Here is an 18,181-nt window from a genome sequence, read left to right on the forward strand (position 1 = left end):
ATCTGTGTTTTCTAATGCTCCATAAGCCTATGCAGAAACAAACGGAATGGAAAGTTGTGTTAGATGTGAGATTAGTAACTGCCAATAGTTCATCATTTTTAGTCTGTACAGGAAATTAATGGAAACAAAGTGTTAAGTAAGAAAAAAAAATAGACACTGAAAGGAATAAGAACAGAATGTGTAGCAGAATTGCTGCTGCACATTCCAAGCAGGGTCAGATGCAATCTTAAAGCTCGCTTATCTCCTTTGTGTTTTCAGCAACCCAAGAAAAGTCCTTAGTGTCCCAGTCAAGTATTTGCTGAGGATTCTTCCAGGAATGGAAGGGCTGCCTCTTGTCTGGGGATAATGTGATTCTTGTCTCCTTCACTCAGGTTCTTTTTCCAGATCCACTTAGAGAAGCCTTCCTTGTGGGGATGCATCTCTGTTAGCAGCTATTGTACCAGGGATGAGGTAGTGGGCAGACTTACTTCTGTTGAACTTGGAATTAATTTACTTCCTTCAGCTGTGGAGTCTAAAGCTGACTAGAACTGATGGAACTCTCCTATTTTCAGTTTTTCCCTTTCAATCCACTCTGCTACATGTTTTTATGAATTTGAGGAGAAATTAATCATGTGACTTGTTTAACAAACCTCCCTTATAATAGTGTGAGCCTGTGAGACTTGCTTTGCCATAGGTATTGCTTTAAACTATGGGGCTTTGATACCTATTTTTACTACTTCGTGTGAGCTCTACTTGTTCATTAACAGTTGTTTAAAAATGCAAGTTTTTTGTAATAAACTCTTCAAGCTGTAGGTTTTTCTCTTCCCTCTAGTGATAAGCTCTTCAGTATTGCTGTAGGGATTTCTGTAATTGGGTGCTTGGGACCTGTTTAAAAAATTCATATACTTTAAAGTATATTAGACTTTAAAATTCTATCTATTTGAGCAGTGATGGAGTTTCAGGGCTGATTTTCCAACGCTGTAGGTTTGTGCCATCCTTGTCCAATTGCACCAGCTGAGTACGTTTATGTCCTGGCTGGGGGCTCCCTCTAGTGAGATGTTCTGACAGTCCCTTGGCCACTTGGTTCTGATGAACTTTACCTGTTTTCTTTTGAAGTGCAGATTTTGTGGACTCAAGTCTAATGTAATTTTCTACCCTTGTGCAAGCTGTAAAGGCCATTTTCCTTAAGAGCAATCTGGAAGGAGTTGTAAACAAAGCTGAGGGCTAGGACTGCCTATGTTCTCTACTTGGTGTCAAGAGCTCAGGTAATCAGCCTCATCATACTTCAAGCTGTGGCTCTGTGGACTCTATAGATGTTTTGAACATGACTGAAGGACCAAAGGATGATGTAGGATGAAAAGCTAAATTAAATTGGATTATATAGACAGAGGGGTAGAAGATGATGGCTGGATCTAGATGGGAAAAAATGGGGGTGGGACATTGAATGTTCAACTGTTTCTGGTGAAGATTTTCAGCTGTAATGTAATACTGAGGCTGAGGAGGAGGAGGGGACAAGAGGAGGACGTACAGCAGTGTTTCCACCTTTGTGTGTGGTCAATAATAGCCTAAACCCCCAAATTTTGGAAAGGATATATCAGAATCAACTCCATCCTTCGTGATTCAGTGGCCACTGACTTCACTTTGTCATAAGAGTAACAATTTGCTTGCAAGACTAAAGTTAAAGCAGAAGTAAAAGCTGTTTTATTTAGTAAATAATTTTAATAATAAGCTGCAGAGTAATCTTGCAGTACGTTGCTCCATTTGCCTAGCAGGTGCTGTTTTTTCAATGAGAGAAAAGCGCTGCCTCCTCGTCTAAGTCCTTCCCCACTTTGTTCCTTCCTCTCTGGAGTGCGACCCCCCGCAGGCAGCGCTGGCGCAGGTGCCTCAGGAGGCTCTTGATGGAAGCAGAGTTTTGCTGCTGGCGGCAGAGCACCTCGTCATTGACGGGGGAGCAGTCAGCCAGGCAGCAGCTCCTTGTCCAGGCTGAGCGTGCCCAGGCCTTCTGCTAGGAGACACAGGGACGGGAGCACAATGAAAGGGGCACGGGGGCTGTGGGGGGCTGGGCCCCCTCGGGCTCTCCTGGGGAATCCGGGGCCTGGCTGGGCTGTCCCAGGCTGCAGGGTGTGTGGAGAAGCCCTCGGATAGGTTCTGTCTTGTTCAGGTGGCTCAGCCTGCCCTTGCTTCCTCCTGGGAGGAAGGGAGCTGAGCCCTACCTCTGCCTCTGGGCTGGGGCACGGGGCTGGGAAGAGGCAGAGGATCCCGCCCAGGCTTTCCTCTCCACAGGGGTTGGCACTCCTCACCCCACAGGTTGTAGCTCCCTGCCCCGGGCACCATGCCACCTGCCTGGTCCCCATCCCTCACCTCTCTCCTCCGCCTCTGGGCTTTTCTCCAGAGGCTGCGGCCAAGGCAGAGCACGGCGAGCAGCAGGGTCAGGGCTAAGAAGGTGCAGCGATGCCCCTGCAGGGACCACAGGCTGGCACTGCCTGTGCCGGTGTCCCCACGCTGCTGCCCGTGCTGGGCTGGCACGGGCAGCCGGGCCGTGCTCCTGGCGGCCCAGCTGTGAGCCCTGGGGGTGCCGGGGAGCAGCGAGGCCACGCAGAGCCCCAGGAGCACGGAGAGCCCCGGGCGGAGCATGGCAGAGCTGCCTGAGGAGCTGCAATCGCTGGCCCTCAGCCCGAGCTGAGCTGAGCAGTGCCCACGGGCTCTGAGCGAGGTGGTGGCATCGGCTGCCGTGTCACAAGTCTGTTGCCTGGCAGCCAGAGCCTGGGAATGTCAAGGCAAGGCCAGGCCAGAGGGTCTGAGGCACCGGCTGTCTCAGCCTGCTGCCCTGTTTTGCCACTGTGGGACAGGACTCAGGAGCTTGGGGATGTACTCAGCAAGGATCTGCTGATATGTCCAAGTTGTTATTCTTGAGCTGATGGAAATAGAGGGTAAGACTAGAGAGACAAATTTGTTTGGACTGCTTCTACTTTCTCACTAAATATTGAGCTCTCTTTTTGCTTATCAACGAACATCACTTGTTGTGAAGATTTGAAATTGATTCACACTTTGTTACCTCAGCATATAAGTTCTATTTCTGACTAACAGATGAACTCAAGCTTCTTGAGACTTATGTGGGGAATAATTTTTAAAAAGTAATAGTAAAAATTATTTTAATAATCTTCCTTCCTCAGTTCATTTCTGGTGATGTGCATGTCTAATTTGGTGAAGCTTTGGGCTGTATGTTTGTGCAAGGGTTCAAGGTAACTGAGCTGTTCCATAGCCTGAATTTGATATAAATGAAGTGATTTCATCATGAAGTGATGAAAATCTCCTGAGTTTACAGAAATAAGGGACCTATGGTAACATTATTTAGTTACGAATCTGTTGCAAACTAGTGTATGTTGTCTTCACCACCTGCCTTCTCCCAGTTGAGCAATTTAAGGTGACAGAGCTTCAAGTTGAAAATTTGTGTAAATTTTTTTCCAGGCTTCTTGTCTGGCTATGTGTTAGGACAGTGCTGGTGTCTCTGTGGGTTACCAGTGCCCTCTCGAGGTGAAACCGAAAGATGCTGCAGTATGACAGCAGCAGTGTCACTGGACTGCTGCCTCTTCAGGGCTTGTAAATAATGACCTCGGACCCACACTAATAACCTGATTTTTCTCCTCTCTTCGTTTATAGGTGAAAATGCTAAAGAAGATATGCAAGGGAAGAAAAGTCTGAGTGAGAAAGTTTCTCTCTATAGAGGTGACATTACACTGCTTGAGGTTGATGCCATTGTTAATGCTGGTAGGTAGTTAAGTATTTTACGTAGCTATGTCTTGAAAATCCATTCTAGCTCCATGGTACAAGCATGAACTCTGAAAAGTCGCCTAAAATTGGTGCATCCTGTGGAAATCTGTTGGAAAATACAGATTTCCCCCATTTTGCTCATATTGCATCTATTCATCCTGTGTGCATTTACTGTGGCAAGGATTATTGTGAAACTTTTATAGCATGGTGACCATGGAAAAAATTAATGGTCTTGTGTCCATCTTTTGACTTAACTTGGTTAGCTCAGACTTCGCACTTTGCGTTGTAGAAGGCTCATTTTTGTTACTAAGATAATGTGGTACATTCCAGTCTGCTTTTATAAATCAAGCGTCTTTTGGGCCAGGTAATATGAGGACTTTAACAAGGTGATAGGAAAACAGAATTTGGTTTATGTAGTTTTCATATTTGCTTTCTTGTTGGGAGATGGTATTTTTCAGGTGGTTGGCCATGATCTACAGATTAAGTGTTTTAGTACCTCTTTGTGCTCAGAGACTGTTTCCACATGTGCAGCTGAGGTGAACAGTGGTGTGTAGCATCTTGTGACAAGAAGAGGGAAATGCCTGTGCAATTAATTAATCAGTGTATTAGATTGCAGTAAGCTAGTTCAGTTTTTTGACAAAAAGCAATGGGAAGGTTTACCCTTATGCACATGCCCATAACCAAGTCTTGCCTACACTCTCCACTCCAAAAAGTGTGTGGTTTTTGTGTCCTGAGGCTGAAAATTTTTCCCCCTAGTATTTGAGTGGTATTGATTAATTTTCAAGAATTAGTTTTGGTGGTGTTCATTTCTTGGAAGGAAACATGCTGCAGTATCATCTTTGTGATTGAATAAAGTTCAGAGGTTCCCAGGATTGTAATGGCCAAAATGAATGTGTTTGCTTATCAGAGGAAAATGCTGTGTGGAGCTGCTGGTTCATGACTGTAAAGAGTACAGGAATGTTTGCTCACAGAGTGTAAAGGCAGTGAACAGACTCTCTTGACTGATTGTATGATATCCCACTTGACCAGTGGACATCTGCTCATGGCTTTTGTGAAGTACAGGTGGAATCTTTAGCCATTTCAAAGTACATTTTTGCGTTCTAAGTACTGAGGCTAATATTCCCTTGCAAAAAAAATAAATTCATCTTCTAGTTTAATAATGAAGAAAAGCCTTCCTAAATAACAAACAATATGGTAGCATCCATGTAACATGATCCTCTCCTCAGCGTGTTGGCAAAGCCTGTGAAGCTTTAATATTTTAATGTTTTTTCCTCATTCTTTTTTAAGATGATTTTTCCTGTAGTGCTTTTGCTGACTTCCTTACTTTATTGCTTTCTAGTAAGTCAGTATCAGCGTACTTATCTCCATTTATATTTAGCTTATCTTTGTTCATAGGCCTCCCTTGAATTACAGGCTGGAACTACTTATGGATGAGCTTTAGAATAGGAATACTTCACTTTTCTTGATTTAATTCCCCCTTTAATTCTCCTGAAAGGTCCAAAAAACCTATTTCCCAGAGTACAAATGGTATTATCTGCCTATAAAACCTATTATCTACCTGCTATCCTGGTGAGAAATGCATCTTTCTGAGGAGGAAAAAGAAAAGAATCAAATCAATGTATTGATATGCAATATTGAGCAAATGTTTACAGACCACTCAAAACAGATTGAGGTTGAAAGACCTGAAGAGGGACATAACACTCTGCAAGTATCTAGAAAGCTTAGTTATTTATACTGTTGTCTTTTGTAAGTTGAATTTGGGCTTAAAGGGAGATTCAAATTAGATTTTGGGAAAGATACTTAGCAAAAGGAAGATATTTATACAGTGATACTTTGATGTATAAGATGGACACAAAACAGCAGTCCTAGAGCCAGGCCATTGGTACAGGTGGATTTTTAAGATTCTTCTAACTGTTTTGTAACATTCTATAGTTCCTAAAGGGTATAATGTGTTAACTGTTATGACTTATTAATAAATTTAGATCAAAACACTAACCTACAGTTACTTGGAAAAACCATATGCTCTCTAATATCACTGCAGTAATTAAGTCTAAGCCTTTGATTAACTTATGGTTTCAGTGTTACTTTTTTCCTGTGGAGGATAGCTGGAAAGCTACACGAGGAAGGTGTTTGGGTTAAAGATCCATATTATATATGCAAAACATCTGCTGTGCTGAGATTCTTTTTAAATACAACAGTTTCAGTGAAATTGTAGTGTATCTTAGATGTATCTAAATACATGCCTTCTGCACCATTTGATGCTTTTGCAAAGAACTCCAAGCAGAAAAACTGCTTTTTCTTGCGGAATTGAAGTCATCCAAGTCTCAAAGACATAAAGCAGTAAGTAGCCACAGTACCAGTTTCTGTGTGTAAATTGAATAAAATGCAGCCTGTTGAATATGGAATAGGAGGCAGGGTTATTGGAGGTCAATGTGTGCGAGTTCTTTTTATACTTAATGCCTTTTGACTACCCCAGATGTTTATGGTTGACTTCCTCCTATCTGTTGCAAGCCCTGGGTTAGGAAGGAAGGAAGAGACCCTCTGGAGACTTTCTCTCTGAATTTAGAAATTCCATTAACTGTACCCTGTAATAAATAGTTTAAAATACAGCAAGTGACATCCAAATTAAAAGTCACAGGAAGATATGGGTTGAATGTTTACATTGACTTATGTGAGAAACTGAACATGCTTAAAGTAAAGGGAATGGTCTGGCAAGTTCTGGGACTGTGGAAGGGTTCCAGGTGGTTCAGATTGTCTCCAGGTTTGAATGCAAACATATTGGCTAAAAAAATGTGTGTTCTCAAATATGTAAGGTGGAAATGAGACATGAATTAATATAAAAGGTGATCTTTGGTAGCTAAATATCATGATGTCATTGATGAACACTTCTGCAAAAGGATCCTTTTTTGTCTTAGACTTTTAACAGACAGACTGAATGCTGCTTACTTTCTGGAAATATTTTACATATAGTTTTGTGTCTTTGCTCATTATCGAAAGAACCACAATAAAACAGCCTCTCTGAAATCATTCAAGACTGTAGTTAGGAACTGAGAGGCATTGTGATAGAGAAAGGAGCTGATGTGCCATTTTGCTAAAATTGATGTCAGTTATCTACCCCTATAAATGTCTTTTCCTTACACAACGGTTTGCTAAAACTTCCTTAGTATTGATTGCATTGCAGACAGGTATTAGGTTAACTTAATATTTTGCTTCAGGTGTCCTATTGTGCCATTTCCTTCATATATTTTTTAGAGAATTCAGGTAAGACTTGTATGAAAATTTTACTCCTACCTATATCCTCTTCTGCACTTTTTAATTACACTCTAAGAATGTAAACAGGCTCTCCCTGAGGCACGTGCTTACTGCAATAATCTGTGCTGACTGGCCTTTTTAACAGATTAAATGTTCCTGGATGTCACTTCATCCTAATGCCAAAAGTGCTTCAAGCACTTGGAAGCCAGATAACCACAATTAGCCAGAATCTAAATAAATCATCAGAACAGAGCTCGGAGGGGGTGTGGTGTGTCTGTGTCTAGGGAGGAGAGAGCGGGCTGTTTGCTCCCTCTGGCAATGCCAAATACAGAAATAAGCTGTGAAAGCCTGAGTAAAGTTTGAAAAACAATTTCTTCAGTATTTATGGTATCAACTAAGCAGTAAAGGACTACATTTCCTCTGCATTTTTAATAAGGAAAACTGTGTTGCTGTTTGTATTACATGCAGTAACTATCTGAAGTAGGTACAGGAGTGGTATTTTGGGAGTGGGTGTGACAGGGATGTCTGTGTACCTATACACCTTAAGCAGCAGTTCATCACTACTGACCTCAGGTATTCATTCACTTCCTACCTGTTAATAAATCTTACTGTCCAGTTATAAGATAAGGAGACATGTATTAATATGCTTATGAGGGAGTTTTTGCTTAGGAGGAAGATCAAGGGGAAGCCATTATGTCAGGGGAAAAAGGGATTCTCCTTGTTTTTATCTGATAGGGAGGGAGGAGGATGATGACTTGCAGAACACTAGAAGAGAGAATATTTCTTCTTATCTGTGAAAAATATTCTTGGTATCAGTACAGAAGTATGGTACTAGGAACAGAAACCTTTAATCTTCAGGAAGAAGGAAGATGTTTATGTCTATTCAGTTAGATATTACTGGTAGTAAGTCTGTACTATTGTGTTTAAGTTTGCAATTAGAGAGTTGCTGCAATTATAGCAACTAGGTATCTCCATTTAAACTGTATTTGAGTGCTGGAATAATTTCTAATACTCAAAACTCTGAAAGAAACTCTCAATTTTTAAAATGAAAATATTTTTTTTTATGTGAGAAAACAAGTGTAATTTAAAATCTTCCTCTGATAAAGAGAGAAAAGATCTGGTGACAAACAACTCTTGATGTCCCATTTTTACGAACCCCTGATGCTGGAATTTAATTACTGAGCCCCACATTGCTCAAGAAAAGCATCACATATCTTCCTGTGTGCAGTGAGTTGCCTCAGCTGGGAATGCTGGTTTAGCAGGTGCAGGTTCCTCAGCTTCCTTGGCACAGTGTGCAGGGCCAGCTGAGGGAAGGTATATGGAGGTGACGGTCTCCTGGCTGCTTTAGGAAGCAGAGGTGTTTCCAGGGAGAGAATGACAGATGAGTTTTTAAACAAATTTGTAAGAGTTTTGAATGCTTGTCCTGCTGTACCTCCCTGTCCCGGTACTGAACGTATGTGGAGCTGAAAAATGTTCAGTTTTAAATACCCTGTGTTTGCTTTGCTTGTTGCAAGACTGGTTTTCAGTGGAAGCTCTGCATGACTCAATTTACAGGATGAAATAGATATTTTCATATTGACTCTCACCTTTCCTAGTGAAATATGCCTTTCTTCCCTCAGTCTTCTGACTTCATAACCACATTTCAGTATTTCTGTGTCACAGCAATATCTTTATCCAGCTTTTTTTATCTGGAGATAGCAATATATTTTCTTCCAGATTCGTAATTTCCTGCCCTTGACCTTGAATATGACTGTTCAACTTAATGAGATTCTTTTCTCAAGCTCAAAATTACACATCAAGGTAGAAGAGCTATGTATTGATACTGGGAACTGAATATATTATCAGTGAATTACACTTACACAAGTGTGTAAGTATAGATAGGGACTGAACTCTGCCTTTCCACACAAACAGCTTGTTAATGCGCAATCAGTCACTGCACTTGCCTTGAACTTGGTGCTTAATGAACAGGTGGGGAAAAAGGATGGATTCTAATCTGGAACAGATCTGACATCAGGCAATTTCACTGATTGCTAATCCATTTCATTTGGCAACTTAATTTATCACACAGAATTTTCATCTTATAACTTCTGAAGTAGAAATTACTTTAGAAGTGGCCTGTCTGAATATTATGAAGGTATTTGAGTCAGTTGGTGAGCTTGATCTGGTATTGTGTATAAACTTATTCTCCCCCTTTTTGTTTTAGAGTGACCAGTAATTCTTACTCTGGAGCGCATTTGAAATTATTGTAAGTCTCTTAACTCAAATGTTCCTGGTATTGAATATGGAAGAAACAAAATGTGAAATCTTTCCTTAAGTTGCACATAGCATTTTGACATGGGATTTTTACATTTAGTAGTATTGATTTTTGTGGGGTTTCTGTTTTTATTTTATTTTTGTTTTAGTTGAGCTAAACATAATAGGTTGGTTATACTGGGAACTTCTTAGTGAGTTTGCTGTCCATTAGAATGTTTTGTAAACATACTTTACATGTTTTATCCCCAGTGTAGAGACAGGAAAATGGAAAGCTTGTATTGAAATCTCTCATATAGAGTCATCTGACATCTGCCTAGGTAACTTACACTGTTGTAATTTCCTCTAGGAATAGAACCAATATTGCTAACAAATTGTTGTTCATTTGGTTTTCATCTACTGTGAGCAGACTGTGGTGTTAATCAAAGGTTTCTCAAGTTATTTTACAGTTGGTGCAATTACATTTGTGTGTAAAACCCCAGACTAATTTATATACAGTCCTCACTTATTCATCAGGAAAGTCAATGTTAACAGTTGAGGGAATCGGTCATGCTCAATTGTGACATCTGTGAGTGAGTTTATTACTGCTTTCTCTGGAAAATGCTTTAAGCCTGGCTGGTGAGCAGTAGATGTGGTTAAACTTGCCCTCTGCTTTTTGGTCTTAATTTCATTTCAGTGCTGTTCTTCCCTGTAGTGTAATATTCATTTGGATAAAAGGCTGTGTATAGTGACAGTGGTCAAGAGAATGAAATGGAAGGCAAGTGCTGCTGGAAGTGTGGTTTAATTTAGGTGGAGAATTGTAGCTGTTGTCTCAAACACCATTTTCTGCAACTGCATGGCCAAGGCTTATGACTGAGGAGGCTCATTCAGAATTGCACTGCAGAAAGGGTGGTTGCAATGCACTTTGAAAATATCTCAGGTATAATTAGTGTAACTCAAAACTTAAGCATTAAAAAAAAAAAGGTTTGGCAGTACTGCAGACACATGACAGAGAATAACTTTGTTCCTTGTTCTAGAGTGCTTTGGGAAGGGGAAGTGAATTGTGGTGAATTATTTTCATTCCAGTATTCCACCAGTCTGCTCACAGCCATCTCATGGAGCTAGTGGATATGGCTTCTGGATGGAAATGTGCCTCAGACACCTGGACATTATTCTGCCACACTGTGTGTGGTGCCAGCGAGCCAAGAGTCTTGGGTGGTGGAATGGAGGCCTAAACCTCACATGCCTCAAGGAGAGCTCTGCCATTCACCCTGCCATATGGCCAGGTGCTGCAGATAGACACTGCATGATAATGATAATCACATGATGATTTCAAGCAGTGGGATGTGAGCGTTCAGTGACTTACTGAGAAGTCATAAATAAACCAGTAGAGAAGGAAATGTGCTTTCCAGTGGAACATTGCACTCAAAAGGCTCCTTAAACTAAGATTGTGGGCTGAAGCACCAGACACAGATGTTGAGGTTCAGCTTTTCAACTTTTCATGTTATTCTGTGCTGCCATAGAAGTCTGAGTGGAATGAAAGGAGCGTACATGATCCTGAAATATCTGATACATAACTGTCTAAAACAGTTTGCCCAGAGAAGTTGTGGATGCCCCATCCCTGGAAATGTTCAGAGTGAGGTTGGAGGGAAGTTGGGCAACCTGGATTATTGAAAAATGTCCCTGCCCATGGCGAGGAGGGGTTGACCTCTAGATGATCTTTGATGGCTACTTCCAAAACAGGCCATTTTGTGATTGTAGGAAATACCCTGACACAAATTTAATGGCCAACTCCTTCCTCTGACAGGATTCAGCATAGTCTTCTGAAAATCTAATATAAAATGGGCAAGGTAGATGTTTTAGTAGCCTTATCTAACCTGCTGGTCTATGGTGGCTGGATTTATTTATAAGTCTGTTTTCAGTGTTAATGCTTTCAGGACAGTATCTGCTATACTTAGACTAGTGTGTTCTTCCTTATTTCTTTATGTATCAGTTACTGAACTCATTTATTATCTCCGACCCCAATGTGATTATTGATCCTTCATGCCATGGTTACCCTGAACCTTTTCTGTGTGTGCTCTTTCTAGAGAAAACTAGCAGTACACAAGCAAAACACCTGCAAAGCTGGATTTCTTCAAAAGTCTGTTACTTCCTTCGGTTGGGAAGCATAGGATGGTGTGGGATGTCGTGAATCCTTTCTGACAGCAGGTGGCAATAACGCCCCTGTTATCGTAAAACCACTTTTAGGCCTGCGTACCTTAATTTTTCTGGACATAAAATCGGTGACGACTTAAGCAGAGGAAATAAAATGCATGTATTCGAGGCGTGCTTGTTGGATAGGCCACTGACACAGCTCGTGCTTATTAAATGCTGAATCTGTTTCATTACGTGTGTTCAGTGTATGTTTGAAATAGAACAGGAGACAGGAGTAGTTTGGAAGAACTGTAAGCATCTGTTTTACTTCACAGAGGAAAGTATTTTTGAGAGACCTTACTGTCAGCCTGTCTTATCATTTATTTGACAGTGCAGCTGTCATCTTGACTGCTGATGGAGCAGAGTGGTGTAAGAAACGACTCAAGGTTATCTTGAGTAATAATATATAATAAATAATATATAAATAATAAAATAAATAATAAATAATAATATAAATATAAATAATATAAATAATAATATAAATAATAAATAAATACTATAATAATAAATAATTATGCTTTGTTTCAAAATATTAAAGCCACTTTTAATAAGGACTTGTGGGGGATTATCTAAAGGATTGTGGGTTTTTTAAGCTGATAGCTGCCACAGTGTGTTCTCAGTCAAGATAGGCATGCAATGTTGTGGTTTTTTTTCCAAGCTTCTGCATTTAAAAAAAACCCCAAACCAGTCAAGTATTTTCCAAATGTTGGGACACAAAAGAGAAGACTTCTTTGATGAAGCCTCCTCTCTCTACTTAGAAAATATTGGCAGCAAGAGGTCAGCTGGTAGGCTGAGATTATCACTGTAGTGTTAATATTGCCCCCCACACTCCTCTGTCTTTTCTTCCCTTTCTGTTTCTAACCATGAACACATTGGGTTGTTGTGGGTGTGCACAGATATTGTCTCAACACTATCCTAGTCACTGTAAGTAGTACAGTAAGGTCAGCACAGGAATTAGCATTTCTGCATGTAACGTTATCTCATTACATATGTGCAGTTAAATATTGAATAGGGGAAGTCTACTTTGATTGGAGCAGGTAAGCATTAGGTTTTTCTTATCTAATTTGCTAGATGGAGGAAATGGAATAAAAAAACAGTAGTCAGAGTTGATGTTCAAAACTGTGCGGCTGGCTGGCCCTGTCTCCCCTGCTTTCTCGGGTAGGAGGAGTTAATTTTGCTTAATTCTCTTAGCTGCTGAGTCTTCTACCCTTTGCTGGGGTTCTGGTTTGCTTAGTGCTTTGACATTTGCTGCAGGTCTTGGAAATATTAGTCCCTTGGAATACAGCTTCCACTTGTTAAATAAATAATTATTGACTGTGAAATGCAGTTTAGGTTTTGTTTTGACCTCTGGCTGTTAGCAACTGATTTTCTGAGATAAAAAACATTTCTGTTTGCAAAAACACAAGTTGCTTTCTTTAGGAATTTAGAATGCCTCTCACTTAGAAATTAATATTAAGGGTATAGCTTGGCTTTAAAAATCTGGGCTCCAAAGTCCTTTGTGTGACCTGCTGTCACAGCCATAACAATTAGTAATGGCAGCTAAATACACATCAAAGGTCGGTGGAAACTTGTGAGAGCAGTATTTGCTTGTTAATCCCAGCACAATGGCAAGTGTGTTTGCATCGTGTGCAAGGAGTAGACACTTGCATATTAATATACCGTTGTTCGGAGTTGTTTGGATGTGTTTGGGAATTGTTTTATTTACAGTATTGACGGTGCTGCAAGGCCTTGTGCTTTCCTCACAGCAGTGGGGTGATGAGCTGCTGTTGCTCCCAGACTTCTTCCCTTCACTTTAAAGTGACAGGAACATTCAAGGCTCCTATTAATATCTCCTGCCTGGATTGTCACTTGCTCAATGTGTTTGAATGGCCAAGAGGGGACGTGGGTGGTCCTGTTCCTTCGGCCCTGGGGGTTCCCTGTCCCTAACACGTTCCTCATGGCTGCAGCTATTTGGAGCTCTGCAGCTTCTCGCTGTGCCCGAGGGCCGGCAGTCTCATGAAGAAAAGATGGCTTGGCTCTTGTTGTAGGAATTGTAGGCTCTTGTTGTAATGGCCCTTGTTCTCAGACGGTTTCACCAGTGGAGCCTTGGAGCCTGGGGCTTTCATTGTCTATTGTGTCTGAGTAGTTGAAACTTCTGGGAAAAACTCTGATTTGGAGAACTTTTTGGGATTATTGCTCCTTCTCTCTTTTATCACTTGCATGTCTGGGCCGCAGTAACTTTAATCTGGTGTGCAACATGAATCACTTAATATCTCTGTAGCACCTTCATTTTATGCTTGAAAGCTGGTTTCTGTGGAGTAATAAATAGAAATAGTTAATATCTTGCATGCCTAGTTGTGGGCTGCCTCAAAAGGATGGTTCTGTCAGCTACATTTGATTTGTATTTAGAATGTTTTGCATTGCAAATCCGTGTTAGAAATGCTTTTTAAATTTAAACTGTGAACCATATTGCTTTTTCAAGGGAACTGTACTCTTGTGTCATGTGAAATAACTTCTTATGTAAGAAAGAGGTGGTATGGCTTTCAACTCTTATCAAACCAGGTTACAGAGGAATGTAAGACTTTGCTGTGACTTGATATGCCAGGTAGTGGTAACTGGCAACCTATTCCCTTTATATTTCTAAGAATTTGTGGTGTACAGGCTATTTCAGAGGAACTCTCTTTTCTCATCCTGTCAGTTTCAGTCCACTTTGAAGAGATTATGTTGAACAGTGTGGTCCAGGTCACTTGATTAGTTCTGAATTTCTACAAATCTGTGTAATTTTATTACTCTTTCTGAAATGAAAATTGAATTTTGAAATGATTTTCAGAATAGTCAGTCAGTGAAGAACAGTGCATTTTACCTGCAGTTCACTGAACCAGGGAAGCTGAGAGAGAAAAAGCTGAGAGAATTTATTAATAACAACTTATTTCTTAGGTTCTGAAACAGTTTTCATTTTAGATTGTCCATTACCTTAAAAAATAAAACAACTACATCAGCCTTGGGGGAAGGGTAGACCAGGGCAAATGCTTACTTCTTAGTTTTCTTTGATTCTTTGGATGAAGGTATCTCTGAGTGCTGGAGGCCAGAAAATTTTTGCCGTGTCCCAGGAGAGTTTTGCCAACCAGCAATTGTAACCTTGGCCTTGGTTCAATTAATTATAGCTCCCCTCCCCCACTAGATGACAGCATTTCAGGGAGCTAAGTGATCAGTACAAGGGCTGTTTCACGACAAAGAGTGATTTCTCTATCTTCCTCCTGCCTTCTGATATAAAAAGCACTTGCTAAGGACTTTTTGGCAGGGCTCATAGCCCAGAGGCTCTTTAGGTCAGGAGTTTACAGCTTCAGAGGCTGCAACTCTAATTTGGACTCGTCCCCACCACCAGTAATAGATGAGATTAAAACTGAAACTTTTTCAAATCTGAAGTGATTCCCTGATGGATAAGCCAAAGGGGTGTTTTTAGGTGGGAGTACTTCTCTATAGTTCTTATCAAAGACCCAGCAGAAGGTTTTGGACTCCCTACTTATTTCTTAGTGCCCATGTCTATGGGCCTGAGTTCCATGTGGCTTCTCTTCTGTTATGCTGGCATTGTCAGTCTGAAACCAGGATTTGACTCAGAAAGTACAGCTCAGCAATATCTCTCCTATCCTGTCTTCCAGTGCTAGCATTCAGCAGAGCAGCTGGTGTTGATTGCAGCCTCCCTTTCTGCCTTTTCTACCCTTATCGCTGGGGAGAAGGATGTGAGAGGGGGGAAGCGTGCATGATGTTGCCTCTTTCCTTAGAAAGGCCCCTGTGAGCTGTAACTGGATGTAGCCTTGTAGTTACATGTTGGTGTCTCAAATCACGACCTCCTGCCTGTGCTTTCAGCAGCCAGGGAAGCTGTGCTGATGTATTTCAGTTTTTTTTATTTGGGCCACTGCTAATCATTCAGGAAAGCCAGGTTTTGTTCTTCTTGTCAGTCTTTTTTTAGAGAGCCAAGGCTGTTCTGCTTTGCCTGAGGGTGCGAGTGAGATGGATGGCACTTTGGTGTCTCTGCTATAGACACTGTGCCTCAGGAGTCTCCCTGGAGCACTGCTGGAGTCACTTCATATTTCATAATTCCTTGCTGACAATTAAGTCAATTTGCTGGTGCAGGCATGATGGAGCTAAGCTAGGACATGTTTCTTTTTTAGCCAAGATACGTAGTGAAAAGCTCACTCTTTTGCTTTGATTAAATTGAAAACTTTAGTCTATCGTTACCTCCCCTGGCTTGGAACATGAATCTGATTTATCAATGGCATTGTCATCCTCTCTGGACTTCTTGATCATGCTTTTTCTTCTTGTGGGTTTGTTTGTTTGTTTTTGTGGTGGTTTTTTTGTTGTTGTTTAATAAGAGGAAGACTCGAGGCAGGCATGCCTTGATATTTGGTGCTGAAGGTGGTAAAGCATCACTCCTCAGAAAGAAAAGATGCAGCTGTGAGCTGGGGCCTGTGGAACTCCAGTGGGCTTGGGCTTGTTTGTGGCAGTGATGCATGAGTATAGTTTCATGATCTAGGGCTTTAGGAAAAGGGCACAGGTGCTTTGGATCTGTGAAAACTGAGTAGTCTCTCTTCCCCAGTGTGGCATTCTGAATCAAGGGATTTAAAAAAAAAATTCCTTGGCCAAATGCAACATTTCCTCCTGCTAGAAATATTGCTTTGGTTTTTACATTTTTGAAAATGTTTTTGTTACCTCTGTTAAACAACATTATCTCAGAAGTCTTGCTAAATATATAATTTAGAAATTGTAGTTGTTCTGTCTTGGGTTTAATTTTTCTCCAGTACCAGCATGAACAGAGTGCTGCAAATGTGGACTCTAGTCTGGTGAGACAGACAATGATTTAATGTCAGAAGTGGAATTTTGGGTGCTTTCTGGTTGTGGTGAAATCAGTTAATGAATTGGCATAACCTTTTTGCTTGGGGTTGTGATGCTGTTCAGACATGGGCTCTGTCTAGATGATGTTTATACACTTCAAGCATATTTAATTTTCAATATCTGTACTATAGCATATAATGTGTGTATATTTGCGCTCTTTGTATTTTGCTTTAAAAAAATAAATTAGCTGAAATTTTAAGTGTTTCTTCCAGACCAGCTAAAGAAATAGTCTGAACCATCAGCAGTCTGCATTGCATTGTGCAAATACAGAAGATAAATACTATATAATTAGTGAGACTGAAGAGTTTTTAGTTACAATCCTGAATTTTGATCCCTTGTCAATGAATCTGTGAATTAGGTGAGAAAGAAAATGTGGATATGAACAGGAAATTAAATAATTTGCTGAACATTCCTAGGCTTTTAGTTCAACTTTTGTGCAAACTAGTCCAGGTAACCCAGAGGGCTGGCTCTTAGCAATATTGAGGTAAATCTATTAATACAATTTCAGTGGTGCACAGGTGAAAGGACTCTTTTTATATTTCAGAAGTTTCTTTCAATTGTATCTTCTTTTAAATGCTTTCTTTTTTTCTTTTTCTGTAGAGTGTCATAATTGAATTTTGTAACATGCATACTTGTGTGAAGGAAGCTGATGAGAAAAGGGAATGGCAAGAAAGCTGTTTGAAGAGATTGCTTATGGGTTGTTATTACTGCTCTTTTATACCAGTGCAACTGGTGGTTCACTTTTTTCTTTTTAACACCTTTCTGAGAGGAGGTGTTAACTGTTATTTGTTAATGATTGTAGGATTTCTATTCTCAGCTTATGTCAATTATTTCACCTTCAGGATGGGAAATCTGCATCTGGTCCTTCCAAAGCATTTTTCTTCCTCCTTTCTCCGAAATATTTCCTTTTTAGAGTGCATGGATGACTTTTTGGCACCAACACATTATGCTTCTGAAGCTTAATATCTACATCACATGTAATAGCTTGCAGGTTTAATGAAAATGCTGATTTTAAGTAAGGCATTTGTGTCAATCGAAAGATTTGAGTTTAAGCATTGAACCTGGAAAAAGCTGCACAAGTTCTTAAATTTAGTGCAGGTGTAATCACGTTCACTTGGGAAGGATTGTTTATACATCATTTAAGGACATATAAAAGTCTTGAAAAGTGATGTGTTAAAGGACTGTTTCTCACTAAGGTTTTTTCCCCTCCGGTATTTAATAAAAAGGCACTAAATTTTGTTCTCTTTAAAAGCTGCTCTCTAATCATGTAATTCATTATTTCAGCTTCGAAGTGTAGTCTGTACAGAGAGGCAATGGGGTGTATCCACATCTAGAAATTAAGCAAAAATCATGTAGTGTAGTGTTTCAACAGGCTTTGTTCATTAGAAGGTACAATGATCCATTGTAAGTACTTGCTGTAGTCATGATGTTACCAGTCTGAAACTTAACGTCTCCAAATGTATTTTTTTGAATATATATTCCTGACTGAAGTGGTGGTACCATGGGTACCAAATGTGTAGTGGTAATTGTTCTGTCAAGTCGTTATGAGAATATGTTGAACACTGTGTGTTGGTGTAGTGTGTGTGCATATGTATGTGGCTTTGGATTAACCAGTAACTCATGCTTGTACTAAGAACAAGAGCAGCAACTGCAGGCATGGCAGAATGATGGGAAAAGCTTCTTCAATTTAAGCACTTTTAAACAAATTGAAGCAAGAGAAGGAGAAACAAAGGTGCACTGGGAATCACAGAGAAACACAGGGAAAAACAGAGAAAGGGGAGAATTAAAACTGAAGTGCTGCAAATGAGTGAGAGAAGGAAGTTAGCACTGAAATGCCGGAGGGCATATGGGATAAAAATTGAGTTGTTTGGTGGGTTTGAATTAA

General features: G+C 40.4%; 1 protein-coding gene across 1 annotated transcript in view; it reads left to right on the top strand.

Moving 5' to 3' along the window:
• The window catches only part of MACROD2 (mono-ADP ribosylhydrolase 2), an 869,266-nt gene that overhangs the window by 24,875 nt on the left and 826,210 nt on the right, over positions 1-18,181 (top strand). The window contains exon 3 of the mRNA XM_062489395.1: positions 3,640-3,747. Coding sequence (XP_062345379.1) covers positions 3,640-3,747 — 108 coding nt within the window. The remainder of the gene's footprint in view (positions 1-3,639; positions 3,748-18,181) is intronic.

Source organism: Cinclus cinclus, chromosome 3 (assembly GCF_963662255.1).
Source record: "Cinclus cinclus chromosome 3, bCinCin1.1, whole genome shotgun sequence".
Taxonomy (NCBI): domain Eukaryota; kingdom Metazoa; phylum Chordata; class Aves; order Passeriformes; family Cinclidae; genus Cinclus; species Cinclus cinclus.